Below are 21,008 nucleotides of genomic sequence, written 5' to 3'. Positions count from 1 at the left end.
GCCAGATCGCCAGGTTCAGCTGTTGCGGATCTGGGTGCTGAACCTCTCCATGGTTCTGCGTCAAATGCGCGGGTTTGATCCGCAGCCTTTGATGCGGTACCACGGAAAGTTCGAGGAAGGTGGTGTACCACGGCTGGCGTGCCCACGTGGGAGCAACTAGGACGAGTGTCAGGGAGTGTTGTCGGAGTTTGCGAGCCACCAGCGGTATCAACGGTGCTGGGGGAAAAGCGTACGCAAATCTGCCGGACCAGTTCATCCATATCGCATTGCCCTGCGACTGCGGATGTGGGAATCTGGCGGCGAAGCTTTGGCATTTTGCGTTTTCGCTTGTCGCGAATAGGTCTATCTCTGGGTGACCCCACTGCTGGAAGTACGGTTGGAGTACTGATGGGTGTAACTCCCACTCGTGCATCTGGTGGCTGTGTCTGCTGAGCAGATCCGCCATCTGGTTGTCCTTGCCGGGGAGGTGTTCTGCCATGAGGAACATGTTCCTCTGAATGGCCCACTTCCACATGCTCTGAGCCAGATGAGACAACTGTGGAGAGTGTGTCCCTCCCTGTTTCTGTATGTAGTACATTGCGGTCATGTTGTCCGTCCGGATCAACACGACCTTGTTGCACAGATGTACTTTGAAAGCCTTCATGGCCAGGAAGATTGCCATCAGTTCCAGAAGGTTGATGTGCATCTTCTTCTGTTGTGTCGTCCATAGTCCCTGCACTGTGTAGTGTAGTACATGAGCTCCCCATCCCTGGAGAGACGCGTCCGCTGTCAGTACTATTTGTGGAACAGGCTCTTGGAACGGTCGCCCCTTGCAAAGGTTTTGTGGATTCCACCAATGCAGAGAGTTGTATGCCCGACCGCTCACCAACACTAGGTCTTTCAACTGTCCTTGAGCCTGATTCCACTGACGTGCTAGGCACTCCTGAAGTGGGCGCATATGTAATCTCGCGTGCGGGACTATGAAGATGCAGGAGGCCATCATGCCTATCAACTGCATAAACACTCGCGCTGGAAGCGAGTGATTGGGTTTGAACTTGGAGATCAGCAGTTGTATGCTGTTGATCCTCACTAAACTTGGCTGAGCTGAGGCCGCCAGAGTGTCTATAGTCGCGCCCAGGTACTGTTGTACGTGTGCGGGCTGGAGATGGGACTTTGGGTAATTTAGTGAGAATCCCAGACTGTGAAGAAGGTGAATGGTGCGGGACATATGGCTTGCACATTGCTGGGCCGACTTCGCTTGAACGAGCCAGTCGTCTAGGTAGGGGTAGACGTGTATATGCTGCCTCCGTAAGTGTGCTGCCACCGTAGCTAGGCACTTCGTGAAAACCCTGGGCGCTGTTGTCACGCCGAAGGGAAGGACTTTGAACTGATAGTGCTGCCCCTGAACAGTAAACCTGAGGTATTTTTTGTGTGAGGGGTGGATGGGTATGTGGAAGTACGCATCCTTGAGGTCCAGTGATGCTAGGAAGTCTCCCTGCTTGAGAAGCGGAAGGACTTGCTGTAGAGTGAGCATGTGAAAGTGCTCTGAAAGAATGTACTGGTTCAGGGGTCTCAGGTCTAATATAGGCCTGAGCGACCCGTCCTTTTTTGGAATTAAGAAGTAGAGGGAGTAAACCCCCGTGCCCTGCTCGTGGATGGGTACGAGCTCGATAGCGCCTTTTAGAAGCATACTTTCTACCTCTTGCTGTAAGAGCGTTAAGTGCTCTGAGGACATAGGACGGTTTCTTGGTGGTATTGTGGGTGGAGTGGAAGTTAACTCCAGACAGTAACCGTGTTTTATAATATCTTTGACCCACCTGTCCGTGGTGATGGAGTTCCACGTGGACAGGAACCGTTGTAGCCTTCCCCCGACAGGTGTTATGTGGTCGGGAGGAAGGGAGAGGGCGTCACTGCTTGTTCTTGGGGGAGGACCTGGTGTTGCCGTAGCCACGTCCTCTGCCCTTGGTACTGGAGCCACGATAGCCACCTCGGGTGTTCTTATCGTAGGTGGTCTGCGTATTACCCTTGTTATATGTTTGTTGTGACCCCTGTCCTCTACCTGCCCCCTTGTTTCCGGGGCGACGAAAGGAGCCGCTCCGAAAGGACTGAGTTTGTAGGGCGCCCATGGACTTTGCAGTGTCCGTGTCCTTTTTTATCTTCTCGAGGGTGGTGTCAACCTCAGGTCCGAACAAAAAGTCGGGGTTGACGGGCTGATTAAGTATATTGTTTTGTACCTCAGGCTTGAATCCTGAGATACGTAGCCAGGCGTGATGTCGTAGGATGACGCTAGTGTTGATGGCCCTGGCAGCCGTGTCTGCAGCGTCTAGTGCACATTTAATGGCAGCATTTGTGAGTAGCTGTCCCTCTCTGATAAGGATTTCTGCACCTTCTTTGTAGGGGTCAGGGAGGTGCTGAAGAAGTTGCTCCAGTGTGTCATAGTGCGCTCTATCGTAGCGAGCGAGGAGCGCTTGAGTGTTAGCTATGCGCCATATGTTTGCAGCTTGTGCGGCAACTCGCTTGCCGGAGGTCTCTAGCACCTTGGACTCTTTGTCCGGGGGAGGAGCGTCACCCGTTGTCTGCGAGTGTGCCCTCTTGCGGGCATTCGCCACAACGATGGAGTCGAGTGGTAATTGGCCTCTGATGTAAGTAGGATCCCCAGGTGCTGATCTGTATTTTTTATCGATCCTGGGGTTTATCACTCGTGCCCTGGTGGGTTCCTTGAAAATGTCAGTGGCTGGCTTGAGGACCCCCTTCAACATTGGCAGAGTCTTTACATGTCTTTCTGAGGATGCAAAGGTGTCCATTAGAAAGTCATCTTCGATGATATCAGAGTGAAGCTGTACATCATGGTTGTTTGCCGCACGTTCAATCAGAGCGTTGAACGCCGCAGTATCCTCTGTGGGTGATGTTTTTGGCCCATATAGTTGTGTGTCCTGTGCATCAAGAGGTGCACTGGGGTCTGCAGGGTCGCCCCAAGTTTGGTCAGGGTCCTGCTGGTCATCAGGGTCCGTGTCCACATGGTAGGGGACTTGTTCATCCAAGTAGTCCCCCAATGCATCCGTGTCGGAGCGTGTGGGGGAGGCCCGGTGTGGATCCTGGTAGGGTGAATAGAAGGGTTCATACAGGAGAGGTTCTGAGTCCACAGGCAGCTTCCTCTTTAGCGGGATCCTGAAAGGTTCCAATGGCGGTTCCGAAGTTATCCTTCGGCCGTGGAGAATCAACCTGCCAGTGTCGGCGTCGATGACGTGTGACGGAGACGGCTCGACAGGTGTAACCGCAGTTTTGGTGACCTGTGTCCTGAGTTGAAACGCCTTCGGGATTGTGGGTGGAGGCAAGCCGAAGGTAATGCTGGTCGGCACCGACGAAACCGCCGGAGCCGAACCGGAACCCGACGGGTCCTGGAGGGCGTCCTTGGATCTACAGCCTGGCATCGCGCCAGGCCGTACTCGGGGCGCCTTAGAGGTCGTGGCCCCCGCCAGGGTCGTCGAGGCGGCTGCAGATATCTTCTGCGCCCGTGGCGCATCGAGTCGAGGTGCGGAGATCACCGTCGACGTCTTCGACACGTGAGGTTTTGGTGTCGTCGAGGGAGTGCTGCGAGGCGTAGCAGGCGGGACGGCCCTCGGTGTCGGTGGCGTCGACGCCGGTAACCGGGCAGGTTTGTCGGCGCCGATGACCTTCTTCCGTTTGTCGACTCCCATGTCGCCCGTCTCGAGTTCGGCACCGAAGTCTCTCTTGGTGCGGTCGGTGCCGACCCGGTGCGCTGGCGTCGAAGGTGTTGAAGGCCTCGATCCGACTAGCGCCACTTTCAGTTTCGGTTTCGTAGGAACCTGAGCAGCTTTCGGTTTCGGTTTCGTGGAAGGGAAACCAGCTGGCTTAAGCGGTAATGGCTGCCGCTGAACGTCCGAGGCCGGGCCCGAGGGCGGGGCCGAAGGACTGCGTGATAGGTCTCGGGTAAGGCCCGAAGGCGATCCCTCGACCGGAGCCATAGTCTGTGGCGCTGGTGAAATTTCGGTCTGAACAGGTAGGCCTTGTTCATCATCGGAGCTACTCTCTTCGGCTCCTAAGGCCTCCTCGTCGTCTCCTACCTCGGTGTCGTCTTCACCTCTGTGGAAGAGTGACTCGTCGGCCTCGTCCGATCCGGGTTCGTGTTCGTGTTCGGAAACGGGACTGGAGGGTAAGACTTCTACTTCTTCGACGTCGTCAGCCTCGTCGAAGATGTCAGCTGGGGCCGGTGCCGCGTGCTGCGCTTCGAGCCTCGCCGCTCGACGATTCCGCAGAGTCTTCTTTGAACGGAACCGGGCACAGGCCATACATGTCGATTCGTCGTGGTCCGGCGAAAGGCATTTGTTGCACACCGGATGGACGTCGATGTGTGGGTACTTCGCATTGCATACCGGACACCTTTTGAATGGCGTCCTGGATTCCATCGTCGAAGTAGAGTCGATGGACAGGCAAATGCGAACAAAGTCGGTGCTGAAAGTTAGTAAACTAACAAAAAGTATCGAAACCCGATCGATAAACAGTACCGACGCGAACTAAAGGCCTTGTGGCCTCGACAAAAGTTTTTCCTAACTTGAGCTAAGATAGCACATCCGAACCCAATGGCGGAAAAAAACAATCTGAGGATGGAGAGGATGCCCATGCGCACTGTAGTCCATGGGAGGAGTCACCTATCCAAGGATACTTCGAAGACTCTTCCAGGACAACAACGTGCAAACATCCGGACCCAACACTAGGCGGCGATCTATGCACAGATATGAATTCAGCAGCCCACATGCCTCGAACACCCTGATACTACAAAGGGGGAAAGCTCACTACGATAGGCCATACATGTTATCGCTGTGACTCCCCTACGACCCGCGCATGCTGAACCAGCTAATAGAGGACTCATTAATAAAGTGAACAGCTGCGATCTCTCCGATCGTCCTAAGGCAGGTAAGGAAGACCCGAAGATACAGCGCTGAGACAGTGGGCAGTGACACAAGACGTGAGGGGCCTCCCCAGATCCTATATAGCGGGTAATGGTACTGGTGAACCACCGTGAGTAGGCCCAACAGTGATGCGTTGCAGTTGGAGACAACTCAGGTGTCGATCAGCGGGGCATTCAAAAGGACTGTACTGGTGATTAGTGGCGGCGAAGATATCGGTGAGTGTCGCATCACGGGGTGAGAGCGACCGCTCAGACTACTTTACAGGAATCTGTATGGGACATTTGGCTGCTCCCCGGGGAGGTCTGTAGATGACTGGCGGTGGAAGCGCTGTGCTGTGAGATACTCACTGGACCTCCAAGTAACAGTGAACTGTTATCACACCATACGCAGTCTCAGAAGCGCTACACACCAGAAATTCCACTCCTAGGAAGGCCAAGAGTAGCCCATTACATACAACCGGACGGCCGACGCGAGGAGTAAGATACTCGACACGAAGTAAGGAGGGTACACGTGGGAAACGTGAGTGTAGTACGGTATAAGTCACAGCGCACTCCATCCAAACTTGCCGACCGACAACAGCTGAAACAGGCCACTATACTCACAGGGCAGTAGCACTACGATAGCAGGAGAACTAACAACCGCCATGGGGAAGGCGGACAATAAGCAAACTAAAATCTCCTTCGAAAAAAGAGCAACACGCCTCCAAAACCCCACAACCGCTTCGCTCATCGTAGTCCCCAAGACACAAATGGACTCAGACCAAGACGATGACATCAGAGCAATGATGCGGGAGGTGCGAGGCAGCCTGAGAGCAATTGATACTAAATTAGACAACATGGTGGCGCGAATGGATCACATGTCCCAAAGAATAGACAAGCATGAGAGCCGGATAGACACACTGGAGCAGCGAGTCTCGGAGGCTCGACAGGAAACATCACAGGGCACTATGCTGCATATGGAGAGGGTGCTTGAGGTAATAAAGGTCCGCAACGAAGACTTGGAAGCGAGGTCCAGAAGGAACAATGTCCGTATCACGGGGATACCAGAATCGACCAACATCCAAAACATGGAAAGCTACGTGGAAGGACTGCTCCGAGACCTCTGTGCGGAAGAACTTACCCCGATGTTCCTGGTGGAAAGAGCACATCGCTCTCTGGGCCCTAGACCAGCTACGGGAGCCCCCCCGAGGCTGATTTTAGCTCTCTTACTCAACTATAGGGACAGAGACACTGTGTTGAGAGTGGCCAGGGAAAAAGGGGACACTCAATATCAAGGGAATAAAATAGCGCTTTACCCGGACTTTACGCAAGCTGTACAGTCGGCGAGGAGAGAATTCATACCGGCCAAAAAACTACTTCAACAGGCTGGCACGAAATACGCAATGATGTATCCGGCCAAGCTACGAGTGCACACCGGAGGGAAGCCCATGTTTTTCACCAACGCCAGTGCTGCCTTGAAGTACGCGAAACAGAATGCCAGGAAACACTGACATCAGGAGAGAGATACTTCGCCTACCTCAAGCAACCAGATGAGTGACAATGACTGTGGGGGGTCATACTTAACGTTGTCAGAGAAGCCACCTGAGAATTACAGATTTAAGCCAAAGCCACCCATATTCGCTCTGCCACCCTGTTCAAAAGTGAGAAGGGCAGAAAGCAGGCAACCCTGCACACTTATTGTTGTGTGCAGATTTATATTCCGTATATAGGTTTCCCGATTTATGCCCTTATATAGGTAAAATTTACATTGCCCTTATTGGGACATAGAAATCCGGCCCTTATTTAGATATTGTCCGTACAAACCAAATACAGGCATGGCCACCTACATCCGTCCATCCACGTCACAACGAATTCTTGGAAAACCAGACCCTTAAGCCTTTAGGAATTTCCCTCAGCTTGAATATTGATTTCTCCAAGAACTCATTAAGTATGTATGAACATCTATTCCTTAGGGGTTTATTCATGACGTTCCTCTGCCCGACTTTTACATCAATACGAGCATTCCTAGACACCTTCAAGGTATAAATATACCAGCACTTGCCCTGGCAAATTGTGGTTCCCGGAGGATTCGATCCAACCCAGACTACGCGGTTCGCCGCAACAAGTTCGGAAGAAGATCGAGTTCCAGCCTGATGCACTGACCTGACGCTGCCATACTCCTTGCAGAGAATCCAGCTCCAGTGCTCTCTGACTTTCCTTGCGGGGGGTTAGCCTATCAAGTCCAGAAAAAAGATTCCAACCTCTCATTGTCAGGTATGGAGCGGACTAGAACTTAGAGAAACATTTGGCAACTCTTGGCTAAACTAAAATATAGCTAGCTATACTTTAGAAATGGCACCTACTTCAAACCTCATACTGCACTTAGGTTAGGTACACTGGGGTAGATCAATTTAGAAGCATAAGATGAGTATCACATTTTAGCATTATGTTATTTATGTATGTATTTTGATTAATATATGTCATAGCTACAAACCATGCTATTGCAGTATTATTTTATCTTACTGCTAACCTCGTACATATTATACTTCGCAGTCTGTCTTATGATTGTAGCAGTTCATATCTCTTGCATGAGAAATAAGACTGTTCAATAAACCCTTTTATTGAAACGCCCGTCTCTCTATTTCTGTGCAACTCTGTAGAAACGAAGCATGCACGATTGACTGAGTGAAACTGTTATCTATTGTTTCCACGACTCTGAGACTGTTCCGATTCTAAAGGGAAACAAAGTTGTCATGTTTATGCAGTTGTCAGAGACTAATCCTTTCTTGTATATTTGAGAAATTTCTAGTGACCTCTGAGTTAGCTGGCACACACAAGTAAATAAGCTTAATATACTCGATAGAGACATACTGACCTTAGTCCTATATCAAATCTATAGTGTATGTTATTCCAATGCGTAGAGCCTAGCAGGGATATAGGAACTACACTACACTATGGGATGATTCCCCGCTACACTAAGTTTAATGGGTTCCATTATAAAGGGTGTTGTTCAGGAAGGGATGCACAACCTGATTGGGGGGGTTGGTGTGGGTGGGGTGGGGAATGTTAATGTTTGTTGTAGTTGGTTGCAAGGCAGCTCGGCCATTGGCTTATATAATCTTGCTAGCAGACAGCCTCATATAGTTAGTACACTGAGAGGACATGCATATAAAGGGCGACAGTGGCTCTACCAGTGGCCAATGTCGAGACGGGGAGAGAATACAGTCAGGGACACCAAAAAGTTAGATCCTACACTACTGCTGCAGCCATCTGTCGGAACTCAATTGTCTCACTTGGAATGTATGTGGGTTAAACAATTACCGTAAGTCCCGGCTTGTGCAATCTTACCTGTCCAGGCACGGAGTGGATATCTGCCTCCTACAGGAGACTCACCTCCTGGAGACAGCCAGCACTAAACTGGCAGCTGCTTGCTGGGGCGAAGTCCATACTGCAAGCTACTCAAACTACTCCCGGGGGTTAGCGCCTCTCATTCGTAAGAGGGTCCCCTGGCACACACAACAATTAATAAAATATCCAGAGGGGCGGTTTCTTCTCCTAAAGGGAACACTCTATCACAGATCATAAATAGTAGCAAATGTCTATGGCCCAAACGTGGACGATCCTCTGGCACAAGATCCAATCTATGGGGGACTATGCAATACTATGGGGCGGGGATTTCAATATTACACTGATGGCCCACATGGACAGGGAGGGAGCAGCACGGGCTCATCACCTGCAAGCGACACTACATAGTATCATACAGGACTACGGCCTAGCTGACTCCTGGCGAACGCTCCACTCCGCGATACGAGAGGGAACCTGCATCACACACCACCGTCAAGCCTGGTCCAGAATAGACTTCTGGCTCTTGACCAAAGACCTACAAGTCTGGGTGCGGGAAGCCACCCACTACGTGAGAACACTATCGGACCACGCCCCAGTGGCCCTGGCCCTACTGATCCCACAACCTTTTAGACAGCCGTTCTCATGGCGCCTTCCCCCCAATGCCTTATTAGAGACAGCCTTTCGTGAAACCATTCGAACGCACATCCAAGAGTACTTTACACAACATAGGTTCGGTGACGACCGAGGGTGTTTTGTGGGAAGCGTTTAAAGTGGTAATCCATGGGCACTGCATAGCAGGTCAGTCGGGTGTCCTCCATGATATAAGAAACAGTCTGAGCAGAATAGAAAAGGAATTGCACGACCTAGAAGCACAGTACTGCGCAACACCAACACCCTCCATCTTGGCTAATATACGTACCACGCTCACGTCATATCAGGAAGAAGCTGAGCATGAAGTCAAATTCATACATAAACAGGCAACGGCGCGTAGGTACGGGGAGGGGGATAGACCGAGTAAAACACTGGCCAATCTCCTGCGTAAGCCCGGAGGCTCTCCCTTCATCACAGAATTCACCACCACTGATGGTGCAATGGCTTGCTCCCCGCCAGACATTCTCTACACTATGCACAGCTTTTACGCACAACTAGATCAGTCCACTTCCGACCCGGCAGAGGAAGTACTGCGCGAATACTTTAATTTCATTGCACTAGTATGGTTCAGCAGTGCTCACCGGGAATACATGGAGATGCCCTTCACGGTAGAAGATGTCAGGCAGCCCATAGGCGGTCTTGCAGCAGATAAGGCCCCAGGACCGGATGGCCTAACAGCCAAATTTTACAAGGAGTACGCTGATGTCCTGGCACCTCGCCTTCTAGCGGTGTATCAAGAAGCCATGAAGGTTGGTTATCTACCCACCTCAATGCGAGAAGCCATTATCACAACGGTCTTAAAACCGGAAAGGCCCCACTAATAGCGATTCCTATCGCCCAATCTCACTAATAAATATAGGTGCAAACATTTTTTGTCAAACTTTTAGCTACCTGAATGCAACCACTGCTTGCCCGGTTAATACTACCGGACCAATCCAGTTTTATACCGGGAAGGTCTACGTCCCACAATCTTCGGACATTATTCGCCTTAATGCACTATCTGGCACCACACGTACCAGCGATCGCGGCCTTGCTCAATGCCACCAAGGCATTCGATTCCTTGGAGTGGGGATTCCTTTTCCCGTTGCTCCAGCAGATAGGCCTCAGCCTATCTCTTTATCCAACATATAAAACTGTTATACACTATGCCTGCGGCGCGCTTGAGGGTGAATGGCCTAATCTCTGAACCCATTGCTATTACCAGGGAAACAAGGCAGGGGTGCCCCCTTATCGCCCCTACTGTTCGCCATCGCAACCGAGCCATTGACAGCACGTATAAGACAGCATCACACGCAACGCAGCATTGGGTTTACAACATGAGGTCTGACAATCTCATTATACGCGGACGACATCACGCTATACATGATTGACCCCAAAGATAACCGAGCACCCATGACACGAGAACTGATTCGCTATGGGGAACTTTAAGGGGTGCGAATCAACTGGGGTAAATCTGTCATCATCCCCTTGACATCCGGCACTCGAAACGGAGTACCCGATCACTTGGGTGACAGAGCCAACACGGTACTTGGAAATCTTGATTAGTAACAACCTCAACGAACTTTGGTCCGAAAACTATGGCAGAGTGGTAGACTGGATCACAGAGAAAGTGCACCGTTGGAAGACGCTGCCCCTCTCTCTAGTGGGCCACATCGCACTGGCTAAAATGATCATTCTGCCCAAGCTGTTGTATCTCTTTAACAACCCCATCCCTCTAACAACACATTTCTTCAAAACATTGCGCTCCCTTATGATCGAACTGGTATGGGCGGGGCGACAACCTAGGATAGCATAGGAGGTACTTACCCTACCCCAATCCCATGGGGGCCTGGCTGCACCCGACTTTGCACTATACGCCTACAGCGCACAGGCGCATTACCTACATTATTGGGTACGCCCTACACCCTTTCAGCCGCACGTGGCCGTGGAAATAGATAGAGCAGCGCCACTGCCACTCGCGACTGCCATTTTTCAGATATATAGGAGGCCACGCGACGAAGTGAATACCGTAGAAGCACAACAATGGGCCTGGACCGGACTGCGTAAGAGAGCCAAACTGGACATGCTATACGCCCCCTCGATGCAACTGGCGAACCACCCACAGATACCCCCACTGGGGCACAGAAAAGAGCGGCACAGCTTAAGATACACAAGGGCAAGGACCTATTCCCTGCAGATACCTTTAACACTACAACAAATGTGTGGACAGGAACCACCCTCAGCGGCGGACATGCTCTTTTATTATCAGCTGCGCTCCTCCTGCAGAATTCGATTCGACACGTTTCCAAACCCCCACCACCCCCCCGACACTACCTGCACTAGAAATTGTGCTCACGATTGACCATGGCCACAAGTTATTCACCCGTATATATAACACTACACAGGGGGAATCCCCATTAATCACTTCTGGGGCTAGAGCAATATGGCCGGCGGATATAGAGGTGGACATCTCAAACGACCAATGGAAGTTAATCTGCAGTCAGTTGCGGCTGCTGTCCTCAGACTACCGGTTGCGACTGATCCATTTCAAGTACATACACTGCCTTTATCGGACCCCGGTGCAATTGCACCGAATGGGACTGCGCCCTGATGATCGCTGCTGGCGATCTGGGGACGCACAGGCTACCTTCTTACACGTAGCGTGGCAATGCCAACCGGTGGCTAACTTCTGGATACATACACTGCAACATATACATGCTATCACTGGACACGAACTGCCCTGCACGCCGCTAGCAGCGCTGCTGGGCGACAACACAGCCGTTCCACCCAAACGAAAGAAATGGACTGCTATGCTGTTAATTATGGCTAAACGCCAAGTGGCCATTCATTGGAGGGCGGTTCTGCCGCCGACCACTAAAAATTGGGTCATTAGTGTAACACACTGCAAAACACACTGGAGACGTATTGGGAACAGTTGCCAGTTAGATCCCGCCCCCAAGATATCTGGGAGCCATTTGTCAACTGGCTGAATATGGTGTACACAGACTACCTTTAATGTGTCTACAGGGAATAAATAACTTGTTGCCACTTAGCGCCGAGATCTCATTGCCCCTAATGAAAGTGCAGACAGGTCATATGGAAACATATGATGGCCAATGTCACAACACTGTAATGTACTGCTGTTGATTACATCCGTTATATGCTGTAAAGAAATTGATGGACAAAACATCACTGGCCCGATGGCCGAGAATTGCCTAATGATTGTTTTGTTGTAATGTAATTGATGTTTTTATAAATACCAATAAAAAAAATAAAATAAAAAAAATAAGTGTTATAAAAAGTGCAATCTTAGGTACTCTGGTTAAGACGTAGCAGGAGGCTATCATTGTCCATATTTTCAAAAAAGAGATAAGAGTCAGCCTCATTGCTATTGCCCGATATCCCTCGTAGACAGCACAGTTAAGATCCTAGAAAGAGTACTTTTGGCCAAACTAGAAAGCTGGGCTACAGACTCACATGGGCTCTCAGTTACAGTTCGGTTTTCGCCCAGGCCTGGGTACCTTTGAACAATCTTTAAATCTTTCCCTGGTTGTTCCAAAATATACTAAGGCCAAGAAAAGGATGTGTCTATCTAACATTTTAACATGCGCCTTTGATATGAAAGACCGCCCAAAGTTATTGCCCGTAATACTTCAGTTAGGCATTGACAGCGCAATAATCTCCCAGCTCAGTAGGCTATATGAACATACTACAGCCAGAGTACAGTACAGTAGTGACGGAGATTTGTCTGAGAACTTTCCAACAATCACTGGGGTTTGAAAGGGCTGTGCCTTGGCACCTTTTCTCCTCTTAATTTGTATTAACTCTCTGGGTGAGCACCTGATAATGGGAAAGATCTCGCAAAGATCAATGATCCTGTCCTCATTGCACGTACTGCTAATGGTCTCCAGATTTTACTAGATGCTTTAAATAGTTTTATGAGTAGTTTAGGGCTAAAGCCAAATTGAACCAAGTCCTTTGTAATGAAATGCGGTCTCAAATTAGGGAAATTTGGAGGTTTACTAATCGGAACAATTACCTCAACTCTTTCTCATAGGTAACATAATAATCTCGATTAAAAAGAAAACATCTTTATAGCATTACAGAAGGTCGTTGTAAAGCTCAAGTTGGTGAATCATGAAGTGTCAGCTAAGCGCCTCGGGATTAGCTCTTTTGCCCAAGATCAACATTCCCCAGATCTTCCTGCTACCGCAAGAGCAGCTCTGACATCCGCGAAGCGATCAGGGCGCACTCCAGTAGGGCACACTCAGAGGCTAGACCCGGGCACACATCTGCAGCCCCACTCAGAACAGCGATGAACGGCCTGAGGGGTCGAGAGGCCGCTGGATTGTACGAACTGCGACTGGGCACGCTCGAAATGTGAATTTCTGCGATAATGATGCTATAGCATGTGCATACGTGTTTTCTTATCTATAAAAGCCAATAAAGAAAGTTTTTCAAAAAAAAAGAGCAGCTCTGACATGTAAGCCTACCTGACTAGCACCAATGGCTTGGCTGCACTGTGAAGAAGACAGACTTCCCAGAACTTTAAAATTCTTCAATAAAAGCAAAAATCCAGCAACTGCAGACTTCCGAGCATCAATCTGGCTAGAAGAGGTAAATAACAAGTGTTAACACACATCAATAACAATTAACATATGTGATACAAAATACAACAAAAGTGATAGCAAATTAGGCAACTTCTGTCGGCTCTCTGTTGACACACTACAAGTCAAATGCACGGAGAGGTTGTGTTACACGTATATGACAGACCAGAATAATGCTCTACTCAACTATATGTGTAGCATGCCTAACTAAATTATAAACACCTTTTCTTTAGTACATCTAAATAATTTCTTTTTGCATGCAAATAATCTCATTCAGCGAAGGGTAAACAGGCAAAAAAAACAACGCTCCTGCAGTAGAACTGTAAACAGAGAAAGAAACCCTGTTCACATAGGTCATACAGTTACAACTGAGATCACCATTCTTACCCCTGCCATGGGTCCTCCAAGGGATTCCGGGCAGGCATAGACCGATTTATGAGGACTGAGCTCCTCTATCCCCCTCCCCTCCTAATCCGGCACGAGAGCTAAAATCTCAGCAAGCCCTGGAAAGGGGAAGCTCCGAGGTACGGTTTGACTTCGAAGTTTGGCAATTCCCACAAACCTGTTCATGATTTATGGCCGCACCGGGCTGAAGTAACTGCCTTTCCAGCGTGGGGTGGACAACGGACAAATCCAGATTTGGTGGAGCTATTCTACAGGGAAAAAAATGTCTCCGGTGTAGAAAAAACAAGCATTTGCAATGCAATTGGTCTCGCATTTACGCGAGTTTGAGCTATTCACATCGCAAATAACAATGCCTTTTATTTTTGGTTTCGTTTTTTTAAAACAAATAAAAAGCATTCTCATTTACAATGCCCAAAAAAATAAAAGGCATTGTTATTTGCAATGTGAATAGCACAAACTCGCATAAATGCGAGATCTATCGCATTGCAAATGCTTTTTAGGTCTTGCCTATGTAGCGCACATGCGCTGCTTAGAAGGAGACCTCTTGAAATCGATTCCGTTTTTCTGCCAAAAACGTGCACGCATTGCATTGCTTTCAATAGCAACGCGTGCACGTTTGGCGATTCCCTTGCAGGAGCGAGCTTTCAAACCATCTGTTTGTAATTAACTTTCAAACAGATGGTGCTCCTCCTGCTCGCTCCCGCAAGGGAAACGCTGTGTGTGGCTTTCCCCATCCAGAACTAGGGATGTGCTGCCACCTTGTGGCCGTTAACAGCAACACGCCCATGGATGGAGGCCCTACACCATTCAGTCTCAGGGTTGGTCCACTGACGGGTTCATTTATCATGAATTTAAAGGTGTCAATTTCCATTTTATAATTAATTCTACTAATAATGCATTTTACTGGTTGAATTGAAATTGAATTTATATAGCGCTTACTACCCCTGACGAGGCACTGAAGCGCTGTTATTGAAATTACAAATGCTTGTTTAAAATCAGATTAATAGCAGAGGCAGCGTTGTAACACATATTCGCATTCCCATACCACAGTCACAACTCTGCAGTTCTCCTCCATGCGGCTTGCGTGTCGTTTTGTGCTAAGCCTTTGGCCCTTTGAAGTGGTTCCTGCGAGCCTCACCTACTCAGGGCAGGTATGATTTGCAGAAACGATGATAAATGCGTGGCATTAGTTTCACGAAACAGCTGTTGATGGCGCCAAGGCCCCGCCCCTGGCCCGCCTCCTAGATGAAAGAGAAGAAAGAGAGCGAGCCTGTGGGGGCTGGCCATCCCAACCGGGGCTGCCGCTGGGTTGTCAGGGGTCATGTTGTTTGAAGAAAGCCCCGCTGCAAGCCAAACACCCAGCACGTAGTATCACAACATCCCAATTCAGCAGTGTGAGGGAGCAACAGGCAGTGCGGGGGCCGCCACGGGAGAAGCACGAGGCCAAACAGACTTCTCGAGGGCGGACTGGCCTCTTGAAATGCAGCGTGTTGCCTAGCATTGACTGCTGCAGGAAGGAAGAAGATAAAGCAGGGTTTCCTATAGAAAATCAGTATTGTTGACTCATCCAAAAAAAACAAAAAAAACTTAGAACGGAAAGAACTCTCGCCTCTTCCAAATGCACTTAGGCTCTGAACTCGATTGTGTTCTGAGAAAGTTAAAGTGAAAGGGAAATGTGTGTTGAGATAATGTGTGCAGTCTCTTAGACTGCGATGAATCCAGTGCTCTCGTCATCGTGCGGTGTTGTCGGACTGGGAAGAAACCGCAGCCCAGGCATATATGGTCAAACCATTTGCACTCCCTTTCCCCTCTCTTTCCATTCACTCGCTGTCTTTATCCGACAGAAAAAGAGTGAGCGAAAGAGAGAGATAAGCTCTCTATTTTTCTGTCATACACCCAGGGGAGCTGGAGACAGAGGCGGCTGACTTTGACTTTCAAACAAGCCTTGGCATAGCCAATAAGTCTCACCTTTGGAACCTTATAAGTGTTCAGACATGCAACAGTTGATGTTGTTGCACCAAGGATATTGTACTGCATAACTAAATATGTATAAGGTTCCAAAGCCGAGACCTATTGGCTATGCCAATGCTTGTTCTAAAGGAGGTTGGGCGGAGGAAGGTTACATGGGGTTCTTTGTACCGTGAGCAATACAATGTAACATAGGAAAAAAACAGAAAGGCGATACACATGCCAGAAGACACCTTCTGCACACTGGACAGCCGGTTCAGGCTGCTGTATTGTGGCTGAGGAAGAGTTAGGCGACACCTTGATGGTTTGAAGCTCCCGTGGGAAGGTGGAGGCCTGCAAACACCAAACTTTAAAGTGTATTCCCAAACAGCCCAGCTCTAGTATGTTGTCTCTTGGTTTAAGGATGAGGGCACAGATCCGGCAGTTCCAATACTGAAGCGATTATCAAGGCCAGTGAGGCTGCTTGTACTCCCTATGACCTCCCACAAGGAAACCACTGCAAGTCCGGTGAGCGTTAGAAAGCAGGGTAACAGTCAGAGCGCAGAGCGAGGTTCAGACAGCGGAGCGAGGGTCAGAGAGGAGGGTGAGGCTGAAAGTGCGAGGTAATTAAAAACAAGCATTGGCATAGCCAATAGGTCTCGCTTTTGGGACCTTCAAAGTATTTAGCTATGCAGCACAATATCCTTGGTGCAACCACATCGACTGTTGCGTGGCTAAACACTTATAAGGTCCCAAAGGCGAGACCTATTGGCTATGCCAATGCTTGGTGTGGTTGTGTGTGTGTGTGTGTGGTTGTGTGTGTGTGTGGTTGTGTGTGTGTGTGGTTGTGTGTGGTTGTGTGTGTGGTTGTGGTTGTGTGTGTGACAGTAATACTAAAAGCATCTCAAAATAAAGGAATACAAACATCGAGTTTGGGAAAGAGAAAGCACGTAAGTCAAACGGGCGCAGCAAAGCATTAACACAACAACAAAATAAACAAGATCACTTAGCGAAGACTGAGTGCTGATAATGGATACACACAGGCCATCATCTTAACAGTTCGATTGCAGTCAATGTGCACTCAAACCTGCCCCTTCTTTGTGAGTTGCACCCCATATTGCATGAGTTGTAACTGCTTCAATCACCATAGCGCTTTGAGATCTGAAGCGCTACATAGGTCTAATCGATTAACCAGTCGCCAACATTCTGTGCTTTTAAAGAGAATGTGCCAAAAGTTTCCAGCTTCCTCATCATGTCCTCATGAAAGCGCCAACGAAAGGACTCGCTGTGCTTTTAAAGAGAATGTGCAAAAAGTTTCCAGCTTCCTCATCATGTCCTCATGAAAGCACCAACGAAAGGACTCCCTGAATGGTGCAACGGACATGAAGCAGCCGCTGCGATCAGAAATAAACACTGCGAACGTTGTCCAGTTTCACAATAACATTTCCTTAATGTTCTTTAAGTCACAAAACAGTAATACTAAACGCATCTCAACATAAAGGAACACAAACATAGAGTTTGTGGAAAGAGAAGGCACATTGTAAGTCAAATGGGCGCAGCAAAGCATTAACACAACATGTTGTTTGATGTTCTTTGAACGAGAACATCAAAGGGGCGCCGCGAAAGTGCTCGGGGGCGAAAGTGATCGCGGGCGCTTAATGAGCATGACGAGGTTTGCCAGCCTCTGCTCCTAAGCGCGCGCCCGCGCACATACACTGTAGCTCTAGGCTGGCACTGGTAGCATTTTTTTGAGCCCTCACAAAAAGTCTCGCCAGACCAGCGCATGCACTGGGTCAGGCGAGTCCTAAAAATTGGAAGAACTGGAATGAATTGTTTCAGTGGTCCAACTCTAGAACTCATAGTAGTGCATGTCGCTAAACAAAATTCATTATGTAAACATTGTCAAGTATTAGCAACGTGTAGTAACGGTCTGACAGCTATACCCTGTGATTTGTGTAGAGCTAAAAATAAATCAATAATGGGTTTACCTTGTGGACGATTTTTTTTTTTTCAAAGTGGTGGTGAAATGATGTGGAGAACATAGGAGTTAAAATGGCTAGATTGCAAAAGGGAAATAAGTTGTGAAACTAAAGCCTGTTCAGAGAGTATTATGTGTTGACTTTTGCACAGATATGCTCCAAAATAAGAATGCAAATTATTCTAATGTGATAAGAAGTTTGCCTGTGATGTAAACAACATATAATGAAGAGTGGAGCTCGGCTGCACTGACATCTCAGGGACCATTGCCTTGATAAGATGGCGCATAAAGTCAGCGTTTGCAGCACGTGTGTGTGGCCTTCATGCCACTAATTCGAGTCCTGGTAAAGCCAACTCATCCTTTCATTCTTCCGAGGTTGTGGCACTAAACATCTTTACATTGGGTCATAATATAATTTGTAACTTATAGTGCTTAGAAACTGCAGAAATTAGTTGTTAAGCGCTCCATCGAACAATCACTGTTATGTTACGCTAGATATTGACCACGAATAATTAATCTACCACACTTATAGTTTGAGGCACCTCGTGCGCATTCCTAAGCAACAACTTCTGAGTACAATGCTGACTGTCTGGCACTTGGGTCTAGTTGCACAATCGCATCATCAAATTGTGTTCAAAACAACTCTTATCCCAGGGATGGTAAGTAATATATTGTTTTTTTTCTGGAATAAAGACGCCCAATGGGAGAGCTTGCTTTCTGCATATCCCAACATCTTCAGTACAATAAGAGGAAATGAATGTACTAATCTTAGGTCGGATTTCCTTGCCAAATATACATGAACACTGTGCCCTGTGAAGCACCAACAATGACGCGTGCAATGACTCAGAACATTCGAGTTGGTTGTTTTCTTTCCACTCCTAATCCAGCCACTGGGAGTAGGCCCTAAGGCAGGACAGACTGCCTACAAATTCACTTCCAAGTGCTGCAACGCAAAATGATGAAATCGTCACACGGCGTTAGTTTAGAACAACGCTCTCTCTGTGTGGAGCATTTTGTCAAAACCCATGCCCATCCAAGAAATGTGCCCTTGACGCAAAGTAACGAGAAGCAGTGCTCACCACAACTTTGCGTTACATTGGCATAGTATTGAATGCGAACCTGATTTGCCTTGTATAGTAAACCCACCTAGCACATTGAGCCGAGTTTGAATCACAAGAGCGACCTGTGCAAAGCATTATTACATCCAGGCCTTTGTACAATGGTGTACACCTCTACCTCACAACTGCTGCCAGACCAACAATGGGAGCTTGTCGTCAATGTGGATGGATGCAAAGAATCCTGGAGGTTGAGCACATCCTCCCTGTAGCACCCGCTGCCAGGTGGAGATATCACAGATTCCCAAGAGGCAGAGATGGATGCCGGAGAGGAGAGGACCACTGGAAGAACAGAGGGGCGACGGGCGGTCCGCAGGAGTAGAAACTGCGGCCACCGAAGCAGTGCAATCAGAGTTATATATTCAGAGTTATGAGGGTTTCTGCCACCTTCATCAGCATGGGCATAATGTCCAAGGTCACCGAGACCCGATCTGCATGTGAAAGGGACAATGTTTACTCCTATGTCACGTATAGTTGCCTTTTCTTATAGAACAGCTTCCGCGTTGCATGGTTCCTGCACAAATAACCAGAGAAGTTGAAGGCTTTAAAAGAAAAGACATATTTTTAAAGTAATAATTAGTTGGTATGAAGACGTTGACCAAAAAAGCAGCCTCGGCAGTTCAGGGCCTAGAAAATTAAATGAATGAGTCACGCGCGATCGCGTCCCCGGGAAATAATGTCTCTCCCTCATCATTCGCTGCCTCGGCCTCTCCAACCTCCTGAAGACCTGCGCACCTCGGCTGAAGACAGGCGGCGGGCACTGTGGCAGCACTCACCTTTAACCGCAAGATGTATTTATACTTTTAATTTGCAAGCAGTGGCTGCACGACCTTTCTGAAGTCATTACCAGAGCTCACTCATCTTTTTATACTTAATAATGTGCGCCAAGATGTCGCACTTAAAGCGACACTTCTTTTACAGAAAGCTTGCACATACACCCTCGACATAAGGGAAACAAGCATTGGCCGCGCGGCCGTGAAAGTGACATGGCCGCGCGGCCCACGAAAGTAAAAGTGATCGCATCGTGATCGGGCACTGCGGAGGAAAGACACATGGTGGCTGCGCGCGTGCACGCTCACGCGCACGCATGCTTTAGGCCACAGGCAGCACTTTGAAAATCCCACATACAAAATGTCTCTCCGAGCCAGCGCGTGCGCTGGGCTCAGCGAGACCTAAAAAGTCTTGGGCGAGGTATACTGAGGTACACTGATAGCAACAGGGGTTATGACATCAAATATACATGTGAGGTAAACCGGAGCATCAGTGATGATAGAACAAGAAGAGTGGAAGCATGCCAGAACTGTAGACTTCGTGGGAGTACTGTGAGGGGATAGTCAGGATGTCAGAGGCAGCAGTGAGGTACAAGGGATGATGTCAGAGGCAGGAGTGAGGTACACAGGCGATGTCAGAGGCAGCAGTGAGGAATACTGGGCCGAGGTAATAAGCAGCAGTGAGGTACACCGGGCGATGTTAGAGGCAGAAGTGAGGTAAACTGGACGATGTCCGAGGCACCAGTGAGGTACGCTGAGGCAGAAATAAGAGCTGGACTTTACCTGAGCCCTCTGAACTATCTCATCCGAGGTGCCGAACCTCTCCTCCAGCTGGGAGAGGATGTGCCGGGCCACGAACTCTAGCTCTGCATGGAGAACTGGAGGGACATAGAAAGGGACGGAGCAGAGGGGGCCAAAAGAGATGGAGAAGCAGGACAGGAAGGGATGGAGGAGAAGGGGGCCCAGAAGTATGAGAAGGAGCCAGACAGCCATGGAGGGAAGGGGGGCAGACACGGGCGGATGATTGTATGTCCTACTGCGCGCTGGCGCGACCTTCAGGAACCGAAGGAGGGACGAGCCGGAGGGTCGCTTTACAAAACAGCAGGCCCGGCTGCACACATGCCGTGAACGAAAACAAAACTGATCCGGGGAGAGGGGCACTGCTGCATGAGAGCTACCGATAATATATTGAATTTGAAAAGGAACAGAAGAAACCGAAACTCCAGCGGCATACCTTCATAAAAGTGCAGCGCCGCTTAGCTTAGCGGCAGCGCGCCAAAGCAGAATGAAACAAGCTGGACAAAAAGTGCATACCGACTAATT

At 48.9% G+C, this 21,008-nt stretch overlaps 1 protein-coding gene across 3 annotated transcripts in view; it reads right to left on the bottom strand.

Annotated features, from left to right (window-relative positions):
* Positions 1 to 21,008, bottom strand: part of FANCI (FA complementation group I) — a 556,119-nt gene that overhangs the window by 385,549 nt on the left and 149,562 nt on the right. For all 3 annotated transcript variants that reach the window (XM_085644440.1, XM_085644438.1, XM_085644439.1), the window contains exon 17: positions 13,357 to 13,471. In XM_085644440.1, coding sequence (XP_085500566.1) covers positions 13,357 to 13,471 — 115 coding nt within the window. The remainder of the gene's footprint in view (positions 1 to 13,356; positions 13,472 to 21,008) is intronic.

This window comes from Triturus cristatus, chromosome 3_1 (genome assembly GCF_964204655.1).
Source record: "Triturus cristatus chromosome 3_1, aTriCri1.1, whole genome shotgun sequence".
NCBI lineage: Eukaryota > Metazoa > Chordata > Amphibia > Caudata > Salamandridae > Triturus > Triturus cristatus.
Note: the sequence above shows the minus strand (reverse complement) of the source record. Positions and strands in the feature narration are given on the sequence as shown.